General features: G+C 48.4%; 1 protein-coding gene and 1 pseudogene across 1 annotated transcript; both read right to left on the bottom strand.

Annotated features, from left to right (window-relative positions):
* Nucleotides 1-323: 323 nt before the first annotated feature.
* Nucleotides 324-7,071, bottom strand: LOC115640405 (annotated as a pseudogene).
* Nucleotides 7,072-11,069: 3,998 nt separating this feature from the next.
* On the bottom strand, nt 11,070-22,272 carry LOC115640406 (trypsin-3-like). Its single transcript, XM_030543146.1, has 5 exons — nt 22,227-22,272; nt 17,007-17,169; nt 14,117-14,370; nt 12,874-13,010; nt 11,070-12,275 (listed from the first exon to the last, which is right to left on the bottom strand). The coding sequence occupies exons 1-5, from the start codon at nt 22,270-22,272 to the stop codon at nt 12,078-12,080; spliced, it is 798 nt and encodes a 265-aa protein (XP_030399006.1). The 3' UTR covers nt 11,070-12,077.
* Nucleotides 22,273-23,676: the final 1,404 nt, after the last annotated feature.

Genomic DNA, 23,676 nt, shown 5'->3' on the forward strand with positions numbered 1-23,676 from the left:
CTAATTCATGATTTTTAAGCAAAACTCCCCATTTTAAACCAATCTCATGATTTTGTAAAGCAATCTCACAATCTTCAGGCTGATTCATCCTTTTTATAAACCAGTCACACATTTTTAACCCAGCCTCAGGATTTTGTCAGGCCTGGCTAGTAACTGTTAGCTGTTTTGGGCTGACCCACTGCAGCTCCCCCATTCCAGTTCCACCTGGGCCAGCTCTCCCCACCCCATTCAGCACCCCCCAGGTACCGTAGTGAGATGAGGAGAGGTGTGGCTGGGGTGTGTGTTGGTGGGTTATTGTGGCCAGCGTGAAGCGCTGTGAGCTCTCAGGCCGATCTGGCGCACTTCCTCCCTATGGTGCTCCTCATCCACTGGACAGCTTTGCAGACTTTGGCATAGATCCCAGGCTGTCCGGGCAGGGCACAGACAGACTTACCCCAGGAGACCACACTCTGCAGCTGCCCATTGCAGACCAGTGGGCCTCCTGAATTGCCCTGCAGTGAGAGACAACACGGAGCCATCAGCAAAACATAGCCATGCCCCACCTGCGCAAACACCCAGAGCAGGGCTCATCCCCTCCAGCAGGGGGCAGCAGGGACACACACACACACACACACACACACACACACACATATATGCAGAGCAGGGTCCATTCCCTCCAGCAGGTGGCGGCAGGGACACACACACACACACACACACACACACACACACACACAGAGCAGGGCCAATCCCCTTCAATAGGGGGCAGCAGGGACACACACACACACACACACACACACACACACACACACATCCAGAGCAGGGCCAATCCCCTTCAATAGGGGGCAGCAGGGACACACACACACACACACACACACACCAGGGTCCATCCCCTCCAGCAGGGCGCGTCAGGGACACTCCCAGAACAGGGCCCATCCCCTCCAGCAGCTGGTGGCAGGGACACGCGGACAGGAAGGATTTAAGGAGCAAAAATGGGTTCAGATGGCCCCAACTTGCTACACCTGTGCTGGGAATCGGGCACATGAACTGGACTAAGCCCAGCCCTTAGGGCTTGGTGTGGCTGGAGGGCAGATCAGCTGCTTTTACATGGGGCACGAAGGCTGGCTGGGGCCAGGGGCTGAGTGATGACAGCCCCTCAGTAGCAGGCTGAGAAGGATTTGCAGGTCGTAGGTGATAAAGAGTATTGAGCTGTGTGAGCTTCGACACCTGGCACCTACCCTGCTCTCCGGGATGCCCCCTTACCTGGCATGTACCTATGCCACCCTGTTCCACGCCAGCGCACAGCGTATTATCTGTGATCCTGCCCCGGTAACTGTCCTGGCACCTGGCCTGGCTGACGCTATAGACATCTGCACACTGCATGGTGGCTGGGAACCGCCCTGGGCAATGACAGAAGAATAAGAGATCATGAGCAGGGAACAAGGTGCAAGAGAAGAAAACTTGGTGTAAGTCCCTCAACTGGTGTAAACTGGCACAGATCCACTGATTCCAATGGAGGTATGGCACTGACCCCAACTGGGATCTGGCCCCATTGGCTCCAAAGGAGCTGTAGCTGATATGGCCACATTCATTTTCCTGAAAAGGAAATTTTTGATGAATGGAAAAGCCAAAAAAACAAATTGTTTCATTTAGATCCAGTATTTTATGTCATATTATAATATTTCATTGTGATTTGAAGCATGTCTGTAATGTTTTAAAATTGTTTTGAATACGAAAGGAAAGAAAATTTCAAAATAAAATGTTTCAGATAGAACAAAAATCAAGCCATTGTGTCCCAGTGTTTTCAAAATGCAAAGTTTTCACTTTTTTGGAATTTTTTTTCTGAACTGAATGAAAACGCCTCGAATTTGTGGAACATTTTGGTGTTGTCAAAGCTGAATTGTCCACTAAAAATCATTTCAGATGAAAATCCCAGGGAAAGACCTTTGTGAGTCCATTAACAAGATCTCCTTGAAGATCTTCCACTACCTCCCCAAGCTGAGCCAACCTCAACCCCTCGCCTCTACACCCCAGCACACTATACTTTGGGGGGACTTGATGGTGCCCCATCCCGACACACTGCATCATGTTCCAGGAGAGGGACAATGGGTAGTCATGTTGATTGTGTTCACGTAGTTGTTGAGTTGAGCGGGCTCATCCAATTCCAGAAGCATGAAGTCGTTGTCACGAGGGTGGAGGTTATACCCTGGGTGCATGAAGAAGTTGTGGATTCTTCGTATCTGTTCTGTGCCTTCCTTTGCCGGTAGCTTATAATCTCCCAGATGCACCCGCAGAGAGCTGCATGGAGAGAAGGAGAGATCACAGGGTATCTATTCAAAGGTCATAGTGGGCAAGCAACTAGAACTGGGCCAATAATAGATTTTTTGATGCCAGGGTAGCGTCCAAGATCTCATCAACTTGGCTTCTCAGGAATTCAGTTGACTCCAATCTCATCTGATCTCATTTTTTTAGACTCCACAGGGCTGGTCAGAATCACATATAAGGAGTGGGTACGAGGCATACCACAGATCCAAAGAATACAAGTATTGGTTACTTTACATACAAGTTTATCCCTAGTCTAATGTATGTCTAACCCCCACACCTTCTGGATGTGGTGTTCTCAGGGCCGGCTCCAGGGTTGTTGCTGCCCCAAGCAGCGAGAACCCCCCCCCCCGCGATCGGCACTCTACTGCCGCCGCTTCATTCTTCGGGGGCAATTTGGCAGCAGGTCCTTCCCTCCGAGAGGGACTGAGGGACCCGCCGCCAAATTGCTGCCGAAGAGCTGGACGTGCCGCCTCTTCCCCTTGGCCGCCCCAAGCACCTGCTTGCTGCACTGGTGCCAGCCCGGGTGTTCTGTCCCATCTAGTGGTACCGAGACCACTTACAGACACTTACAGCCCATTGGGTTTTGGTTCATGCACTAACCTCTAGAGGTCCTGCCCGGTTTGATCCTGCCCACTGGCAACTGGGGTCTGGCGGCGTTGCATATGCATCCTCCATTTTACAGGATATCATGCACTTTGTCACAGAACCATAGAATATTCGGCTTGGAAGAGACCTCAGGAGGTATCTAGTCCAACTCCCTGCTCAAAGCAGGACCAATTCCCAACTAAATCATCCCAGCCAGGGCTTTGTCAAGCTGGGCCTTAAAAACCTCTAAGGATGGAGATTCCGCCCCCTCCTTCCGATGCCTCACCATCCTCCTAGTGAAATAGTGTTTCCTCATATCCAACCTAGACCTCCCCAACTGAAACTTGAGACCATTACTCCTTGTTCTGTCATCTTCTACCACTGAGAACAGCCGAACTCCATTCTCTTTCGAACCCTCCTTCAGGTAATTGAAGGCTGCTATCATTCCCCCCCTCCACTACACACACACTCTTCTCTTCTGCAGACTAAATAACCCCAGTTCCCTCAGCCTCTCCTCGAAAGTCATGTGCCCCAGCCCCTGATCATTTTTGTTGCCCTTCGCTGGACTCTCTCCAATTGTCCACATCCCTTCTGCAGTGGAGGGACCAAAACTGGACATACCAGTGTGGCCTCACCAGTGCCGAACAGAGGGGAATAATCACTTCCCTTGGTCTGCTGGCAATGCTCCTACTAATACAGCCCAATATGCCATTGGCTTTCTTGGCAACAAGGACACACTGCTGACTCATATCCAGCTTCTCGTCCACTGTCATCCCCAGGTCCTTTTCTGCAGGACTCCTGCTTAGCCAGTCGGTCCCCAGCCTGTAGCAGTGCATGGGATTCTTCCTTCCTAAGTGCAGGACTCTGCACTTGTCCTTGTTGAACCTCGTCAGGTTTCTTTTAGCCCAGTCCTCCAATTGGAAGATTAATTTTAGGCCCAGTTCCTGTACATATCATGCTGTGTTCTCATGCCACATGTACACAGCATATTTTGTTGGTTTTCTCCCTGTCTGCATAGTCACCTTTTGCACATTCTTAGCTACTGTTGCTGACCCTATTTCTTTCACCTGGTTTTATATAGCTGTCCTTGTCCTCGGCTTTTGCATAGATTGACCAGACGTCCCATTAATATTAGGGGTTTTGTCTTATGTATGCCACCATATCCCTTTCAATGAAAATAAGTGTCCCAGTTTTTCACACTTGCTATTTGCTCACCCTACCTTTGGTTATTTTTACTTTTGCCTTATCCTGGGTTACTGAGACTCGCTCATGCCAAGTTAAACCAACACGCAGAGCACTGAGAATTGCAAAGACTTTAAACCTGGGTCAAAGAGTTTTGAAATTTCCACCAAATCGAAAAGTTGAGAGAGAAAAGTTCAGTTCAGTCATCGCGAAACGTTTCTGAAAATCAACTCACAGGGCACTTTGAAAGAAAAAGTTCTTTCCAATGGAAAAATGAAAACATTTATAAAATGCTGACACAAGACATTGCGATTTTTAATGTATTGTTTATGTTTTAATTAGTTTTTCCAAATACAACAAAGATACCAGCTATGTCCTAACACACAAAGAGAGTTAGGAGAAAAGCGGAGGTGGAGGGTGGGAGGACAGATCTATCTGCAGCCCCTGCAGTAATTACGGAGCTCTAAAGAGGCAGCCTGAATTGCTTTCAGGTTTTCTGGCTCTCACCTTCTGCAGCATACAAGGCGTTCATTCCAGGGCTTAAATTCTCATCCGAGTATTTCCCAGAGCCCCCCATGCCCGACCTCCATTCGGGGCTCCAGGCTTCAGCTGTGGGGTGGGGCTACTTGGCCTTTAGCCCTGAAGGGTGCAACAGGGCTTGTGGCTTCAGCCCTGTGGGAGCCACCGGAACGCAGGGCTCAGGTGTTCCAGGCTTCAGCTGCGGGGCCCAGTGGACACCCTGAATCCAGCGGGGGGCCACAGACACCCCCAGTTGAGCGCCAACAGCATCAGGCTGGAGTCAAGGGGAAATATTTCCCAGAGCTCTGCTCCATTCCATCAGTTCCTAGAGCACCTTCACATGACCTGCCAGTGGGATGCTACAAGGGGTAACGCTGGTGAGCGTGGGGTGAGTTTTTCTCTGTACATGCCCCTAGGGAGACTAATACAGGCATGCTGTGTCCAGGGGAGTGTGGAGGGGGAAGGCAGATTTGAAGAAGGACATTGGAAAACCACAGAGGATGTGTAGAAGTGCCACAAAAATGATTTGAAGGATGGGAAAAAATAGAAGAGATTGTGGGGTGCAGAGGGAGACCTGGGCATGGATGGGGGACACCAAGAGAGAAGATAAGGACTAGGAATGTGGGTTATTCCCATGTATCTCCCTCTCTCCCTCCACCCCCGCACTGACTTACCTGATCCGTCTGACCCGTCTGCCGCAGTGCGCAGCAGTTAGCACCCACTTTGGGGCTATCAAGCTCCCACCACAGTAGATGCGGCCGTTCCTCAGGAGCACCAACTGGTAGGGCCGCGAGCGGGAGAGGCAGAAGCTCCCCCCAGTGACCTGGTTTCCCTCTGTGTCTGAGGCTGCAACGGAGAGTGGCAAACATCAGGCACAAGTGGGGTAGTAGGCGGAGCGACCATCGGTCACGTCCGTATGGAGCCATGGAGCCATCGCTTGCATGTGGCCGTGCAAAAGCAGAAGGCGATCCGAGGTTGTACCAGGAGGCATATTTCCAGTCGGGATAAGGAGGCATTAATGTCACTGGGAAAACCTCCAATTCCAGTCACCCATGGGCACTCGGATGATTCAGGGAACAAAGGGCTGATCTTACAAGGGGAGACGGAAAGAACTCAGCTTGTTTAACCTAAAAGGAAGGCTGAGACAACATCTGATTGTTCTCTCTAAATACAGTGGGGGGAAAACACCAGGGAGGGAGAAGATCTGTAGGAGATGGAGACCAGCGTTGGCCCAAGAACAAATGGGGATAAGCACCATGGATAAATCTAAGCTGAAATTAGAAGACAGTTATTAACCATCAAAGGAAGGAAGTTGTGGAACAGGAGTGGAAGGCAAAAAACCTCTTGAGTTTGAAGATGGAGCTCAATATGTTTCTACGACCGAGCTGCCCATGGTAGCAGGGACTGGTCATGATGACCCAGGAGGACCCTTCATTTTTTAATATTCAAATGATTTTCCAACCACTTTTTGCAGTGCTCTAATGCCTTGGCAGCAGGGACTTGAAATTTTGCAAGGGAATAGCCCTGGAGTCAGGGAGGTGCCTTTTGCTGTTCACATGAAAATTCACCTAGATTTGGTCAGATTATAAACCTCTGGAAATCACAATTTACACATGCTCAGAAGAGTAGGGGTTGGTCAGTGACTGGCATTTCTAGGCTTTTCGGCATTACAAATGATTAAAACTGTCAAACTTTTCCGGATGGAATGCTTTCCCATCGGAAAAATGCCATTTTGTCAAAATTGAAATTTTTCACAGGAATGTGTTGATTGTGATGCATATTCTTTTAAAAAAAGTTTAATAAAGCAGTCTCCTCTATGGGCAGGGCTCCATAATCAAAATACTTCTCCCATGATGCCTCACAGCCACGAATTTCCACGATGCACTAACTTCTCCTCACCAAGTGGTGCGTGGTCCTTCATGGGACAGGTAGTCTCACCAGAGCATTGAACAGTATCAGAAAGGGCCATTTTGATTTGTTTTTATTTTTTTAAATAGTTTTTGTTCCCACGTTTTTCTTAAAAGTAGTAACATTATATTAGAAATGATGCTCTGTAAAAGTTATATATTTTCATATATGCTTTAAATTTAAAGACATCAAAATCTCAGCAAAACAGATTTTTTTTCCCCAAAAAACATTTTGTTTTGTGGGAAATTTCAAAATTCTTTTCTTCTGTCCTGATTCAAGACGCAAATAGATTGTGAAATCATGGCTCCCTGCCTGCTCTACAAACAATAATGAATAATCAGAGATGAGGCCAGAACATATTAATTATTGTTCGCAACACATGGAAGTGATAACAGGACTGCTGGGAACTTGGTAAGCAGCAACCTGTCTTAAGCAACATCTCTGAGACCATCCTGGAAGGGCCTGCGGTGAAACTGCTGAGCCTTCTCACCCAGCCCAACCTTGGCGTCTCTCTTCACTCTTTTTCCTACCTGCAGCTGCCCCGAATACCAGCATCGCGATGATCAGCAGTTCCATGGTGGTTGTGGCGATGGATATAGTCGGCGGAGTCATTGGCTTTCCTGCAGGGAAAGAGATCGGAAGGGAATTGTTGGCCAAGGGCGTCTTGAGGAGGACGGATGCCTCGTGGGGAAGGTGCACGCTTAGGATTCAGTAAAATCAGGCTTGAGTTCCTGTTCTTCCACAGACTCCCAAAAGCAGCGGTTTCTCTGCACCTCTGCTGCCCTGCCTGTAGCAGGAGATGACAGCACTGCCCGACACGTGGAGGGGAAACACTCTGTGATTGTCTGTTGGCAACGGGGGCCCAGTGTCCCCCAACTCAGCTCCATCTTCCACTTCCGCCTGGTCCCAGATGCCCCCAGCGGCATGTTCCATGAAAAGATGTGATCTGTTGGTGGGTGTGCGGAGAGAAACTAAAAGTCAAGCCAGATGACAAAGATTTCCGTGAGCTGGCCTGAGCCCACCCCGTTGCCACTAGTTCCCCTTCTAACAATAACAGAGGAGGGTGAAACCCTCACAGTCAGCTTAATAACAGAGAAATTAATAGATCTGAGGTGGTATCTGGCATATTACATGCTATATTATGGTAGTATCTGAGCACCTCCCAATCTTTGCTGTATTTATCCCCACAGCTCATTGGTGAGCAGGGCAGGGCTATGATCCTGACTGTACATATGGGGGAACTGAGGCACAAAGAGGCAAAGAGATTGGGCCAAGGTCCTGCAGGGAGGCAGCACCAGACCAGAGATTAGAATCCATGTCTTCCAAGTACCAGCTGAGCAGCCAAACCACCAAGTCATCTATCTTCATTGAGTGCCTCATTCCACCCTATAATCTCCCCAATAACAGAGCAGAGCCCCCATTCTATCCCATCCACAGCCCCAAAACAGAGCAATGCCCCCTAGCAGCCCATAATTACTCCCAATAACAGAACAATGCCCCCTTGGATTCCATAATCACCCCCAATAACAGAGCAGAGCGCCATGGCAGACCATAATTATCCTAATAACTGCAAGATGCCCCAAAACGGCACCCCATGTTGCTCCCCAAACCACAGTTATCTCTTTTCCACCCCAGCACCCTGCTGCCCCCCCCCCAGGAATCCCAACAACAAAGGCTGGACTGGCCCTGCTTCACCTGTAGCTCCCGGCTGGGGGCCCTCGGAAGTGGAATAGACTCCGGTGTTTGTATCTTGGACAAAACTAAGGATCCTCCGGGATGGGCCACTTCATATGTTGCGAAAATGGGTTGTCCCTGTGAGTCAACATGATTGCCATATCTGGGGAGCTGCCCTGCATGTTGGCATGCAGGCAACTCCCTCCGCCCTCGTGCTCCAGTAGGTTGTATCTGGGGGAGTTGCAGAAGCAAGCCAGGCTTTGTTCCCGATTCTGTCCTCTGCCGAGGATCCTGGCAGGAATTAGCCCTTGGAACGGCACTTTCTCCATTGCCAAAAGCGACTCCTCGAACCTCCACTCAGCTCTGGAGTCTGTGCCTTCCTCTTCTTCATCCGCTTTCTGGTACCCTGACCCAGCCTCACTCTGCGTGTTGATCCCTGGTTCTGCTCTTAAGTTTGGCTCCTACCTCTGATCTGCTGGTAATCGGAGCTTGACTTCCAACGCTCGACTCTGGGTTTGCCCTCGGGCCTGCCTCAGACTCTGATTTCCTGGTTCATAGCCTGGCTTGATTTCCCAACTCCTGCTTTGAGCACTAGGTCATACAGCCCATGTCCTGCTTGTAACAACCCCCAGCACCCCGCACCCTATGCAGGGGAGCAGAGCGGTCCCTGAAAACAGTCGCTCAGTTGTGTTGCAGCTGCTAATTTGCAGGCCTACCTCTGTCCCAATGCAAAAATGGCTCCCTGATAGCTGCTGCCTGCATGTCGGTCGGTGAATAGGAGCTTTTGGTCATCGCTGTCCCACTCCCGTCACCGATCACCACAGGACTTGGACATGGACAGTGGCGGATTAGTGCACAGGCCAACGGGGCCCACGTCCAGGGTCCCGGGCCAATTTGGGGCCCCCAGAACCGCAACCACCACTGCAGGCCTGAGGCTGGGGGAGCCCTCGCTTCAAAGCTTCTTCGGTCTCAGGGTGGAGGCGGAAATGAGCATCTGGGCTGTGGGCAGAATGGGGCGGGGTCATGAGGGAGGTGACAGAAAGTGGCAGGGTGACGAGGAGGGCGGAATGGGTCAGGGTTGGGGCAGAAAGGGGCGGGGCTGTGTGCAGAAAGGGGCGGGATCATGGGGGAAATGGTGGAATGGGTCAGGGTTGGGGCAGAAAGGGGTGGGGTTTTGGGGGGATGGGTGGAATGGGTCAGGGTTGGGGCAGAAAGGGGCAGGGGTGGAATGGGTCAGGGCTGTGGGAGAAAGGGGCGGGGTTGTTGGGGGGAGGAGTGGAATGGGTCAGGGCTGCGGGCAGAAAGCGCGGGGAAGTGGGGGGAGGGGCGGAATGGATTGGGGCTGTTGGCAGAAAGGGGTGGGGTCATGGGGGGAGGGGCACAATGGGTCTGGGCTGTTGGCAGAAAGGGGTGGGGTCATGGGGGGAGGGGCGTAATGGGTCAGGGCTGTTGGCAGAAAGGGGTGGGGTCATGGGGGGAGGGGCGTAATGGGTCAGGGCTGTGGGCAGAATGGGAGCGGGGAGATGGGAAAGGGGCAGAAGAGGGTGAGGCCATGGGCAGGGCCATAGGCAGAAGAGGTGGGGTGAGGACAACTTCCTGGACCCGGGGCCCCCTCACTTGTTCCAGCCCAGGGCCCCAGGAGACCTTAATCAACATCTGGACAATGATGTGAATATGGAAGACACCAGTGCGTGATTTCTTTGAATGTGGAGACAGGGGCGACAGAAGCTCCAAAAAGTGGGAAGGCCACTGGTGCGTGAACCATGGTCCCACCCTCACGCTGGCCTTTCCCCTGAGCTCCTGCCCCCACACCACCCTTCCCCCCGAGGCCTCGTGGTGCTCATTCCCCCCTGAGGCCCTGCCCTCGCACCGCCTCTTCTCCCCAACACCCTGCCCTCCGCGCGCACCTCTCCACCTCCACCCCCTCTCGTTCGCCCTCATGGCCAGTACAAAGCGGGAAGGCCATGGCTTCTTGACCCTGCCTGTTCCAGTGCCCCTGCGTGGAGATGCCATTTCACACCAGAGTCCACGTGGTGCTTGGCAAGATGAGGCTCTTCATCCAAACACCAGGAAACCGAGGTGATTGGAGATCTGCATCGTGCTGCAGCCTTCATCCACCTTCACAGACATTGAGAGAAATTGTCTCTTTGTCTGCCTGCTCTGCCACTGGGGCGTTATGGGAAACCCAAGCCCTCCAGCGCCTGAAATGGAGAAGGACCTTGTGGGAAGGATCCCAGTATTACGGGGCTCAACGAAGACGACAGGACATGGAGAAATGGGAAACAAGGAAAGAACGCTGTGCAGCCTGATTCAATAATCTGGATCCACCTCTTCCACTGGGAGCCATCTGCCCCAATGTGATAAGATCTGTGGATCCCAGATTGGTTTTACTGGCCACCTGCAGACCCACACCAGTAGTAACTGGCTATCATTTCATGCAGGATTATAAGAATGACATGATTTTATTACAAAAACATAACTTTTGAACATGAGCAAAACAATTCTTTTGGCATTTTTGCTGCATCAGACATTAAGAAATTTAAGCTTTGTATACCTGTTCACAATGGATTCTTCCCCCCATTCCAAAATATCTGAATTTCCCATGCAATGGGAGTCTCAGCTCTGGCTTATGAGTACAAGCTGCCTCTCTGTTTGTCACTCTCTCCTCTGTCACAGCTTCTACTATGGAGTCAGCCTGTTCTTCTTCCACCCGTTGTCAAGGGTCGCTAGTATCTCTACCCCAAGTGTTCAAAATTTACAAGTCTAGGCCCAACCAAAATTGTGAGATTGGCATAAAAATCAGAAGATGTAAAAAGAAAAACAGCCCCCAAACTACTAGGGTTTGTTTATTCACAGTTTTTTTGAGCCTCTAAGGGTCAGTTTCCCAGCTTTCTTTCCCCAAACCCCAAGTCTACAAAAAGTGACTTTTTTCGACAAAAGCTTAGATTCTTATGGAATCACATGACTCCAGGAGCTTGAGGCTTTAAGAAACAAACCCACCCTCAAGACATGTCATAAAATCATGTGAGATTTGGGTCACTGAGTCTTCATGGGGATGTAAATGGCTGCATATAAATGCATGCATCCAGGAACATAGCATGTCCACCAGACTTAGAGGATGGGGGACTCTACCTGGAGAAGTGGTGACTGTCAGAAAGATTTGGGGGTTGCGGTGGATAATCAGCTGAGCATGAACTCCCGGAGCTTGTCTATACTACAGGCGCTCCATTGCTCTAGCTATGTTGCTGTAGTACTGCACAATGAAGCTTGACCTCCATGAGACGTCAGATTTCGTGACATCAGAGCAGTTATAGCCGCTTATGCCAACTGTACCAATGCAAGAGACCAAATCAAATATCTATGCGCTATTTATGGCATTTTAAAACCCGTCTCATAATTTTTAATCCAGTCTCATGATTTTTAAACCCATCTCACAATCGTCAGGCTGATTTCATGATTGTGAAAGCAATCTCATGGTTTCAAAAGCACTCTCATGGCTTTCAAGCTGATCCCATCATTCTAAGCCAAATCTCATGATTTTTAAAGTCAACATCTCGATTTTTGAAGCAGTCCTGTGAATTTCAGGCTGATTCATGACTGTTAAGCCAATCTCTCCATCTTAAACCAATCTCATGATTTTTTAAAGCAATCTTTTGAATTTCAAGCTGATCTCATGATTTTTAAAGCAATCTCACAATCTTCACACTGATTCATGCCTTTTAAACCAGTCACACATTTTTAACCCAATCTCAGAATTTTGTCAGGCCTGGCTCATAACAATTGGCTGCTGTGGACTACGGCTCCCCCATCCCATTCACACCCAGGCCATCTCCCCCTACCCCATTCAGCATCCCCCAGGTGCTGCAGTGAGATAAGGAGAGGTGTGGCTGGGGCATGTGTTTGGTGGGTTATTGTGGCAGGTGAGAAACCCTGTGATCTCTGTCTGATCTGGTGAGCCTCCTCCCTATGGTGCTCCTCACCCACTGAGCAGCTTTGCAGACATTGGCATAGACCCCGGGCTGTCCAGGCAGGGCACAGACAGACTTCCCCCAGGAGACCACACCCTGCAGCTTCCCATGGCAGACCAGTGGGCCTCCTGAATCGCCCTGCAATGAGAGACAACACAGAGCCATTAGCAAAACACAGCCATGCCCTATGTGTGCACACACACAGAGCAGGGCTCATCCCCTCCAGCTGCAGGCATCAGCGACACACATACACACACACACACACAGCGGGACTCATCCCCTCCAGCATGGGGCAACAAGGACACACCCATAAACACACAACACACACACACACATGGTTCGTCCCCTCCAGCAGTGGGCATCAGGGACACACACACACTCACACACACACACAAACACACACAAAGGGTTTAAAGAGCAGAAATAGGTTCAGGTGGTCCAAGCTTCCTACCGAGAGCTGGGGATCAGGTCCAGAGGTGCTAAAACTAGGGGTGTTGAGCACCTTTGTCAGGCCCAGGTGCTGGATGAAGCTCAGCACTTAGGGCTCCGTGTGGCTGGAGGGCAGATCGGCTGCTCTTCCACAGGGCACGAAGGCTGGCTGGGGGCAGGGGCTGAGTGATGACGGCCCCTCAGTAGCAGGCTGAGAAGGGTTTGCAGGTCGTAGGGGATAATGAGTATTGAGCTGTGTGAGCTTCGACACCCAGCATCTACCCCACTCTCTGGGATGACCCCTTACCTGGCAAGTGCCTATGCCGCCCTGTTCCACACCAGCGCATAGCATGTTCTCCGTGATCCTGCCACTGTAACTGGCCTGACATCTGGCCTGGCTGATGCTATAGAGATCAGCACACTGCATGATGGCTGGGAACTGCCCTGGGCAATGACAGAAAAACAGGAGATCATGAGCAGGGAACAAGGTGCAAGAGAAAAAAACTTAGTGTAGGAACCTCAACTGGCCGCATTGACTCCAATGGAGCTATGGCCCATTGACCCCAGCTGGGATCTGGCCCATTGACTCCAATGGAGTTACAGCCGATTAACCCCAGCTGGGATCTGGCCCATTAACTCCAATGGAGCTACGGCCCATTGACCCCAGCTGGGATCTGGCCCCATTGACGCCAATGGAGCTACGGCCCATTGACCCCAGCTGGGATCTGGCCCCATTGACGCCAATGGAGCTACAGGCGATTGACCCCATCTGGGATCTGGTCCCATTGACGCCAATGGAGCTACGGCCCATTGACCCCAGCTGGGATCTGTTCCCATTAACGCCAATGGAGCTATGGCCCATTGACCCTAGCTGGGATCTGCCCCATTGACTCCAATGGAGCTGCGGCCCATTGACCCTAGCTGGGATCTGCCCCATTGACTCCAATGGAGCTGCGGCCCATTGACCCCAGCTGGGATCTGGCCCATTGACTCCAATGGAGCTGCGGCCCATTGACCCCAGCTGGGATCTGGCCCATTGACTCCAATGGAGCTGCGGCCCATTGACCCCACATTCATATTCCAAAAAAGGAAATTTTTGAGGAACAGAAAAACCAGAAAAAAAGCCCTCATTTCAGGTCAAACAAACTGTTTCATTTAGATCCAGTATTTTATGTGATCTTATAATATTTCATTGTGATTTGAAGCACGTCTGTAACATTTTAAACTTGTTTTGAAAAAAAAAGGAAAGGAAATTTCAAAAGGAGACATTTCAAATAGAGAAAAATATTAAGCCATTGTGTCCCAGTGTTTTCAAAATGCAAAGTTTTCACTTTTTTTGAAATATTTTTCTCTGAAATGAATGAAAATGCTCCTAATTTGTGGGACACTTTGGTGTTGTCAAAGCTACGTTTTTAATTAAAAATTGTTTCCCCCAGGAAAAGCCAAAGACCCTTGTCAGCCCGTTAACAAGGTCTCCTTAAAGAGCTTCCACCCCCTGCCAAAGCTTAGCCCAAGCTCAACTGCTCCCCTCCACACTCAGCACACCATACTATGGGGGGACTTGATGGTGCCCCATCCTGACACACTGCATCGTGTTCCAGGAGAGGGACAACAGGTAGCCAGGTTGATTGTATTCACGTAGCTGTTGAGTCGAGCAGGCTTATCCAACTCCAGAAGCATGAAGTCGTTGTCACGAGGACGGAGGTTATACCCAGGGTGCATGAAGAAGTTATGGATTCTTCGTATCTGTTCTGTGCCTTCCTTCACCTGTAGATTATAATCCCCCAGATGCACCCGAACAGTGCTGCATGGAGAGAGGACAAAGGAAGAGATCAATGGGAGCTATTCAAAGGCCATCGCAGACAAGCAAGTACAGCTGGGCCATGTCATGAACATACAGCTAAGGGTAGCATAAAATCCTCCTTTACGTGTAAAGGGTTAAGCAGCTCAAATAACTGGTTGGCACCTGACCAAAAGGACCAATAAGGGGAGAAGATACTTTCAAATCTGTGGGGGAAGGTTTTTGCTTTGTGCTCTGTGTTGTTCTCTCTGAGACAAAGAGAGAGACCAAGTAAGTAATCCAGCTCCTCCTGAAATGATATATTTAATTTTACAGAAATAGTAAGTAATAGCAAGGAAATGCATTAGATTATCTTTTGTTTTAGCTTGTGAATTTTCCCTGTGCTAAGATGGAGGTTTATTTCTGTGTTTTTTTTTTGTAACTGTAAAGTTTTGCCTAGAGGGGAATCCTTTATGTTTTAAATATTACTACCCTGTAAAATTACCCGCTATCCTGATTTTACAGAGGTGCTTCTTTTACTTTTTTCTTTATAATAAAGCTCTGTTTTTAAGAATTCGATTGGGTTTTTAGTGGCCTAAAAACCCAAGGGTTTGATCTATGCTCACCTTGGTTACCTATTTGGTTGGTATATTATTCTCAAGCTTCCCCAGGAAAGGGGGTGAAGGGGCTTGGAGGGAATATTTTGGGGGAAACAGGAACTACAAGTGGTCTTTTTCCTGAATCACTTGGTGGTGGTAGCAGTACCATCCCAGGGCAAGGAATTTGTGCCTTGGGGAAGTTTTTAACCTAAGCTGGTGGAATATAAGCTTAAGGGGGTTTTCACGTGGGTCCCCACATCTGTACCCCAGAGTTCAGAGTGGGGAGAGAACCCTGACAGGCCAACAGTGGATTTTTGATGCTGGAGTAGCCTCTGAGACCTCGTCAGCTTAATTCTTCAAGAACTCAGTTCGACTCCAATCTCATCCTTTCTTGTGTTTTTCTTGGCATACACTTAGACTGCACAGAATTGGTCAGAGTCACCTGTAAAGGGTAGGTATGGAACATGTCACAAAGTATTGGTTACTTTATATACAAGTTTAACCCTATTCTGACACATACACCATCCATTTTACACGTACTTTTTGGTTGGTCCAGTTATTTTCAAGCCCAATTGCTGTACATATCATGCTTTGTTCTCATGCCACATGTACACAGCATATTTTGTTAATTTTCTCTCTGTCTGCATAGCCACCTTCCACACATTCTGAGCCATTGTTGCTCACACTATTGTTTCTTGCCCTTTGTTTTACACACTGGATGAATACTGGTGAAATTGCCCCAGATTTGTGGGATAGTTTGTTATGAAAGCTGCAGTTTTCACCAAAATTCATGAATTCCTTGTCCTTGGCTTTTGGGTAGGAGGGCCAGACATCCCAATATCGGGATTGTCACAATACTAGGGGTTTAGTCTTATATATGCCACCATACCCCACTCAATGAAAAACACTGTCCCAGTTTTTCACGTGTGCTATCTGCTCACTCTACTTTTGGGACCCACTTAACATGTTTATTTTTACTTTTGCCTGGTCCCAGGTTACTGCGGCTCGCTCGTGCCAAGTTAAAACCAACATACAGAGCACTGAGAATTGCAAAGAGTAAACCTGGGTCAAAGAGTTTCAAACTTTCCACTGAATCGAAAAGTTAGGGAAGAAAAGTTCAGTTCAATCATCGCGAAATGTTTCTGACAATCAACTTAACAGGGCACTTTGAAAGAAAAAGTCTTGAATGGAAAAATGGAAACTTTTGAAAAATGTCAACGAGACATTGTGGTTTTTAATGTACTATTTATATATTTTCATTAGTTTTTCCAAATAGAACAAAGATACCAGCTTCGTCCTAATAGAGAGTTAGGAGAAAAGCGAGGGGCGGGGAAGGACACATCTATCTGCAGGCACTACAGTAATTACAGAGCTCTAAAAAGGCAACCTTAATTGGTTCCAATTCTTCTGGCACTCCCCCTTTGCAGAATGCCAGGTGTTTGTTTCAGGGCTTATATTCTCATCGAGTATTTCCCAGAGGTCCCCACATCCCTCCTCTATTCTGGCTCCGGGCTTCAGCTGCTGAGCAGGGGGACTTGGGGCTTCAGCCCTACAGGAGGTGCCAGGACTCAGGGCTTCAGCAATGGGGTCCCACTGATGCCCTAAAACCAGCAGGGAGCAGCAAACCACACACTCACACACACACCCCGGGTTGAGAATCAACAGCATCAGGCTGGAGTCAAGGGAAAATATTTCCTGGAGCTCCGCTCCATTCCATCAGCTCCTAGAGCACCTGCACATGAACTGCCAGTGGGATGCTAAAGGGGCTGATGTTGGCGAGCCCGGGGTGAGTTTCCCTCTGCACACACCACTGGGGAGACCGATACTGGCGTGCCGAGGCACATCTGTACGAGGATGCTGGAAAACTGCAGAGGGTGCACACAAGAACCACAAAAATGATTTGAGGGCTGGAAAAAAATGGAGGAGGATGGGGCTGGGATTTAGACAGTGCAGAGGGAGACCTGGGCATGGATGGGGGACACCAAGAAAGAAGATAAGGACTGGGGACGTGGGTTATTCCCATGCATCTTCCTCTCTCCCTCCACCCCCGCAGTGACTTACCTGATCCGTCTGCTGCAGTGCGCAGCAGTTAGCACCCACTTCGGGGCTATCAGGCTCCCGCCACAGTAGATGCGGCCGTTCCTCAGGAGAGCCACCTGGTAGGGCCGCGAGCCGAAGAGGCAGTTTCTCCCCCCAATGATCCGGTGTCCCTCTGTGTCTGAGTCTGCAATGGAAAGTGGCAAACATCAGCTGGAAGCAGGGCAGGGGGAGGGGCAAGCATCAGTTATGTCTGTGCAGATTGGCCGGTGGCAGGATGACCATGAGCTGCTGCTCCCACATGGCCATGTAAAAGCAGAAGGTGATCTGAGGTTGTACCAGGCGAGGTATTTCCAGTAGGGACAGGGAGGCATTAATGCCACTGGGAAAACCTCCAATTCCTGTCACCCATGTTCCAGAAAGAGGTATTCCAACTGGAACTCATGAAGAGAAGGGGGCTAGGGTGATCAGGGGAATGAAAGGCAAATTTTACAAGGGGAGACAGAAAGAGCTCGGCTGGTTTAATCTAAAAGGAAGGCTGAGAGGGGATCTGATTGTTCTCCCTAAATGCAGAGTGTGCGGGGGAGGGGATGGGGGAAATACCGGGGAAGGAGAAGAGCTAGAGACCAGCGTTGGCACAAGAACAAATGAGGATAAAGTGGCTGTGGATAAATCTAGGCTGAGACTTAGAAGAAGATTACTAACTATCGGAGGAGAGAGGTTGTGGAACAGGAGCTGGTGGGCAAAAAACCTCATTAGTTTGCAGATGGAGCTCAATATGTTTCTATGACTTGAGTTGCCCATGATAGCAGGGACCGAACATGATGCCCCAGGAGGCCCCTTCCAGCCCTATGATCTTACGTTCAACTCTTCTAACAGGGATCAGGGCTGGAACCAGGAAGGACGCAGGTTTTTTATGTTGCAGGAAATCCCACAAGTTCATTTTTTTAGTCCATGTTCTGTTACGGAGCGGAAGCAATCCCTCCCCCCCCGCAAATTTCCCATGAAATAAATTCAGGGTGTGTGGGGAGGAGGAATCAATTTCAGGTTGATCAGAAGAACTTTTTGCTTTTGACAAAATCATCGCATCATAGATATATGGGGTTGGAAGGGGCCTCAGGAGATCATCAAGTCCAGCTCCCCGTGCTAAGGCAGGACCCCCCAAAAGATCTAGACCATCCCTGACAGATGTTTGTCCAACCTGGTCTTAAAAACCTGCTGTCATAAACAGATAAGTAAGAGTTAATAGAACAAAAGTGCTTCATGTCTCTTTTGCCTGGAAAGGGTTAACAAGAACAGTGAGCCTGAGGACCAATCAGGGGACAGGATACTTTCAAATTTTGAGGGAGGGAAGTTTGTGTGTGTGCTGCTAGTGTTTGCTTGTTGTTCACTCTGGGGGCTCAGAGGGACCAGACGTGCAACCAGGTTTCTCTCCAATCTCCCTGATACAGGTTCTTATAGATTCAAAATAGTGAGTACTAGGTAGATAAGGTGAGTTAGGCTTATGTTTGTTTTCTTTATTTGCAAATGTGTATTTGGCTGGAAGGATTTTAATTTGTACTTGTATACTTAGGCTGGGAGGGTATTCCCAGTGTCTATAGCTGAAAGACCCTGTACCCATTCCATTTTAAATTTACAAAGAATTTTTACTGTTTTTCCCTCTTTAATTAAAAGTTTCTTGTTTAAGAACCTGATTGTTTTTTAATTCTGGTGTGAGACCCCAGGGGACAGGGTCTGGATTCACCAGGGAATTGGTGGGGAGAAAGGAGGGAAGGGGGAGAGAGAGGCTAATTTCTCTCTGTGTTAGGATTACTGTCTCTCTCAGGGAGAATCTGGGAGGGGAAGAGAGAAGGAGGGGGGAAGGTGCATTTTCCTCTCTGTTTTAAGATTCAGGGAGTTTGAATCACAGTGATCTTCCAGGGTAACCCAGGGATAGGCAACGGTGAGGGAAAGGGTTTACTTTCCTTGTGTTAAGATCCAGAGGGTCTGGGTCTTGGGGGTCCCCGGGCAAGGTTTTTGGGGGACCAGAGTGTACCAGGCACTGTAATTCCTGGTTGGTGGCAGCGCTACTGGTTCTAAGCTGATAATTGAGCTTAGAGGAATTCATGCTGGTACCCCATCTTTGGGACACTAAGGTTCAGAGTGGGGGTTTATACCATGACATCTGCAATGATGGGACATCCTCAAGCTGCCTTGGAAGCCGATGCCAGAGTTTAACTATCCCAAGAGTTAGAAAGTTTTCCCTAATATCTACCCTAAATCTGCCTTGCTGCAGATTGACCCATTGCTTCTTATCCTACCTTCAGCGGACATGGGGAATAATTGATTATCAGCCTCTTTATAACAGCCCTGAACATGTGTGAAGACTGCTCTCAGGTTCCCTGTCAATCGTCTTTTCTCAAGACTAAACGCTCCTCGTTGTTGTAACCTTTCCTCACAAGGAGCATTTTCTAAACCTCTGATCATTTTTGCTGGTCACCTCTGGACTCTTTCCACTTGGACACAATTCTGCAGCCGAGGTCTCACCGTGCTGAGTAGAGCAGGACAATTACCTCCTCTTTCTTTCATAAGACACTTCTGTTAATACACCCCAGAATGATATTAGCCTTGTTCAGATCTGCATCACAGTGTTGGCTCATATTCCATTTGGGATCCACTTTCCCCTCAGATCCTTTTCAGCAGTGCTGCCACCTAGCCAGTTATTCCCCATTTTGTAGTTGTGCATTTGATTTTTCCTTCTGAAGTGAAGTACTTGGCAGTTGTCTTTACAGAATTTCATCTCGATGAGTTCAGACCAATTCTCTAATTCGTTGAGGTCATTTTGAAATTGAATCCTGCCCTCCAAAGTGCTTGCAGCCCCACCCAGTGTGGTGTCAGCCCACATTTTATCAGCATACTTTCCACTCCATTATCCAAGTCATTAATGAAAATATTGAATAGTACCAGACCCAGGACTGAGCCCCGTGGGACATGGCTAGATACACCCACCCAGTTTGACAGTGAACCATTGATAACTACTCTTTGAGTACGGTCTTTCAACCAGTTGTGCAGCCACCTTCTAGTAATTTCATCTAGACCATTAAAGTGAGGCTGCCTGGTCTGTAATTCCCCAGGTCCTCTTTGTTCCTCTTTTTAAAAAGAGGAATTATGTTTGCCCTTCTCCAGTCTCCTGGGACCTCACCTGTCTTCCAGAAGTTCTCAAAGATCATTGCTAATGGTTCTGAGATTGCTTCAGCTCATTCCTTAAAGACCCCAGAACAAATTTCATCAGGTCCTGCTGACTTGAATACATCTAACTTAGTTAAATATTCTTTAACTCATTCTTTCCGTGTTTCGGCTTGACTTCCTTCCCCTGGTTGTTAATATTAATTGTGTTGACTATCTGGACACCATTAACCTTTTAAGTGAAGACTGAAGCAAAATAGGCATTAAACAGCTCATCCTTCTTGATGTCATCCATTATTAGCTCTCTTTCCCTGCCAAGTAGAGGACCTACACTTTCCTTGGTCTTTCTCTTGCTCCTAATGTATTTAAAGAAGCTCTTCTTATTGCTTTTTATATCCCTTGCTAACTCATTTTGTGCCTTAGATCTTCTGATTTTGTCCCTTCATGCTTGTGGCTATTCTTTCGTTCTCCTTCTTAGCAATTTGTCCGGATTTCCACTTTTTGATTTTCAGGTCCTTAAATTGCTCCTGATGGAGCCCTATTGGCCTCTTGCTATTCTTCCTATCATTCCTTCTCATCCAGATAATTTGCAGCTGTGTCTTCAATATTGTCTCCTTGAGAAACTGCCAGTTCTCCTGAACTCCATCTTCCCTTAGATTTTCTTCCCATGGGATTTTCCCATGCCTATATGTCCTTCATGAATAAACTTTAAGATCCTGTTTTTCCCCCTGAAGATAAATGGAAGCTTAACATACTTCTCTTTGAAGAGAACATTATCCACCACCGCAGGATTCTACAGCACAGTGTTTAGGCATGAAATGCATTTCCCATCCAGGATGTACAGCATGTATCATTGACTCCAGTATGTTTTCCTCTGCAGTTGCATCTGCTCAGATGTCCCACATACAAGATGACACACCATCTGAGTAGGTTGATATGGAGGTCAACTTTGCAGCTGGTTCTGGATCCTGGTCTTGATGGATCTCATTTCAGATTTGGACAAAGCATCATCATCCCACAATTATTTGACTTCCTGAAGCGAATTCAGTGGTAGCATCATAATTCTGAAGAGCGAGTGCTGGGATTTGAGATGGCACTCAGCTTTGAAATGGTTTTTTTTAATCATGAATGATCTATAGACACAGTGGGAGAAGCTTGAAGACCAAGAAAAATGTCAGTGACTGGCGTTTCTAGGCTTTACCACAATACAAATAATTAAAGCTATCAAACTTTTTCAGATGGAACATTTTCCCATCGGAAAATGGCATTTTGTCAATATTTAAAATGTCCACAAGAATGTGTTGTTTGTGATGCAAATTCATTTTAAAAAAAGATCAAAATGAAGCAGTCTCCTCTATGGGCTGGGCTCCACAATCAAACTACATTTTCCATGATGCACTAACTTCTCATCAAAAGGTGCATGGTGCTTCATGAGATAGGCAGTCTGACCAGAGCATTGGACATTATCGGAAAGGGTCATTTTGATTTGTTGTTTTTTTAAATAATTTTTTGTTTTATCTTTTTTCTTAAAATAATTAACATTGGATTAGAAATTATGCTCTCTAAAAGTTATATATGTTTTAAACTCAAAAGACATTGAAATCTCAGTGCAGATTTATTTTTTCCCAAAAAATATTTCATTTTGTGGGAAATTTCAAATTTCATAGAATCATAGAATATCAGGGTTGGAAGGGACCTCAGAAGGTCATCTAGTCCAGGGCTTTGTCAAGCCTGACCTTAAAAACATCTAAGGATGAAGATTCCACCACCTCGCTAGGTAACCCATTCCAGTGCTTCACCACCCACCCTTTCCTTCTGTCCTGATTTGGCACGCAAACAGATTGTGAAATCATGGCTCCCTGTCTGCTCTACAAACAATAAAGAATAATCAGAGATGAGGCCTGAATTCCCTTTTGCAACTTTTGAACTGATCATGGGAGTTCTGGGAACGTCACTCTTCCTGAGCAGGAACCTGTCTTAAGCAACGTCTCTGAGACATTCCTGGAAGGGCCTGTGGTGAAACTGCAGAACCTTCTCACCCAACCCAACTTTGGCTTCTCGCTTGACTCTTTTTCCTACCTGCTGCTGCCCCGACTACCAGCATCGCGATGATCAGCAGCTCCATGGCGGTTGTGGCGATGGATACGGTTGGCAGAGTCACTGGCTTTACTGCAGGAAAAGAGATCAAAAGGGAATTGTTGGCTATGGGTATCTTGAGGAGGATGGATGCTTCGCGGGGAAGGTGCACGCTTAGGATTCAGGAAAGCCGCACTTGAGTCCCTATTCTTCCACAGGCTCCCATGAGCAAGCGGTTTCTCCGCACCTCGGCTGCCCTGCCTGTAGCAGGAGATGACAGCACTGCCCGAGATGGGGAGGGGAAACACACTGTAATCATCTGTTGGCAATGGGGGCCCAGTGTCCCCCAACTGAGCTCCATCTTCCACTTCCACCCGGTCCCAGTTGCCCCCAGTGGCATGTTCCATGAAAAGATCTGATCTGTTGGTGAGGATGCTGAGAGAAACTAAAAGTCAAGCCAGATGAGAAAGATTTCCATGAGCTGGCCTGAGCCACCCCACTGCCACTCGTTCCCCTTCTAACATGTCACCCCAATAACAAAAGAGGGAGTAACCCCGATGACCAGCTTAATAACAGAGAAATTAATAGATCTCAGGTGATATCTGGCCTCCATTATAGCAGTACCCGAGCACCTCCCAATCTTTATCCTATTTATCCCACAATTCCTTGATGAGGCAGGGCAGGGCTACAATCCCCATTGTAGAGATGAGGGAACTGAGGCACAGAAAGGCTAAGTGATTGAGCCAAGGTCCTACAGAGATGGAGCGTCAGACCAGAGATTAGAAGCTATGTCTTCCAAGTACAAGCTGAGCAGCCAATCGCTAAGCCATCCATCTTCATTTAGTGTCCCATTCCACCCCATAATCATCTCCATTAACAGAGCAATGCCCCCTCATATCTCATAATCACCCCCAATAACAGAGAATTGCCTTCTCGTACCCCATAATCACCCCCAATAACAAAGCAATGCTCTCTTGTATCCCATAATCACCCCCAATAAAGAGAATGCCACCTCACACTCCATAATCACCCCCAATAACAGAGCAGAATCCCCATTCCATCCCATCAATACCCCCAAAACAGAGTAATCCCACTGGCGGCCCATAATCATCCCAATAACTGCAAGATGCCCCAAAACACCACCCTATGTTGCTCTCCAAGCCACAGTTATCTCCTTTCCACCCCAGCGCCCTGACCCCCCCAGCCAGGCATCCCGACAACAGGGACTGAATTGGCCCTGCTTCACCTGTAGCTCCTGGCACGGTTGTGTCTTGGTCAAAACAGGATCCTCTGGGATGGGCCATTTTTTATGCCGGGGAAATGGGCTGTCCCGTGAGTCAACGTGATTGCCATATCCGGGGAGCTGCCCACATGTCGGCATGCAGGTAACTCCCTTCACACTCATACACCTGGCACAAGCAGGTTGGATCCCAGGGAGTTGTGGAAGCAAGCC

This window comes from Gopherus evgoodei, unplaced genomic scaffold (assembly GCF_007399415.2).
Source record: "Gopherus evgoodei ecotype Sinaloan lineage unplaced genomic scaffold, rGopEvg1_v1.p scaffold_31_arrow_ctg1, whole genome shotgun sequence".
In the NCBI taxonomy this organism is placed as follows: Eukaryota; Metazoa; Chordata; order Testudines; family Testudinidae; genus Gopherus; species Gopherus evgoodei.

Coding starts and splice junctions, on each gene's coding strand:
- LOC115640406 (XM_030543146.1), bottom strand. CDS start 22,272: ATGGAGCTGCTGATCATCGCGATGCTGGTAGTCGGGGCAGCAGCAG. Junction 14,371..17,006: donor CACTGCAGCAGACGGATCAG/GTAAGTCACTGC, acceptor CTCTCCATGCAG/CACTGTTCGGGTGCATCTGG. Junction 13,011..14,116: donor CACCATCAAGTCCCCCCATA/GTATGGTGTGCT, acceptor GTCATTGCCCAG/GGCAGTTCCCAGCCATCATG.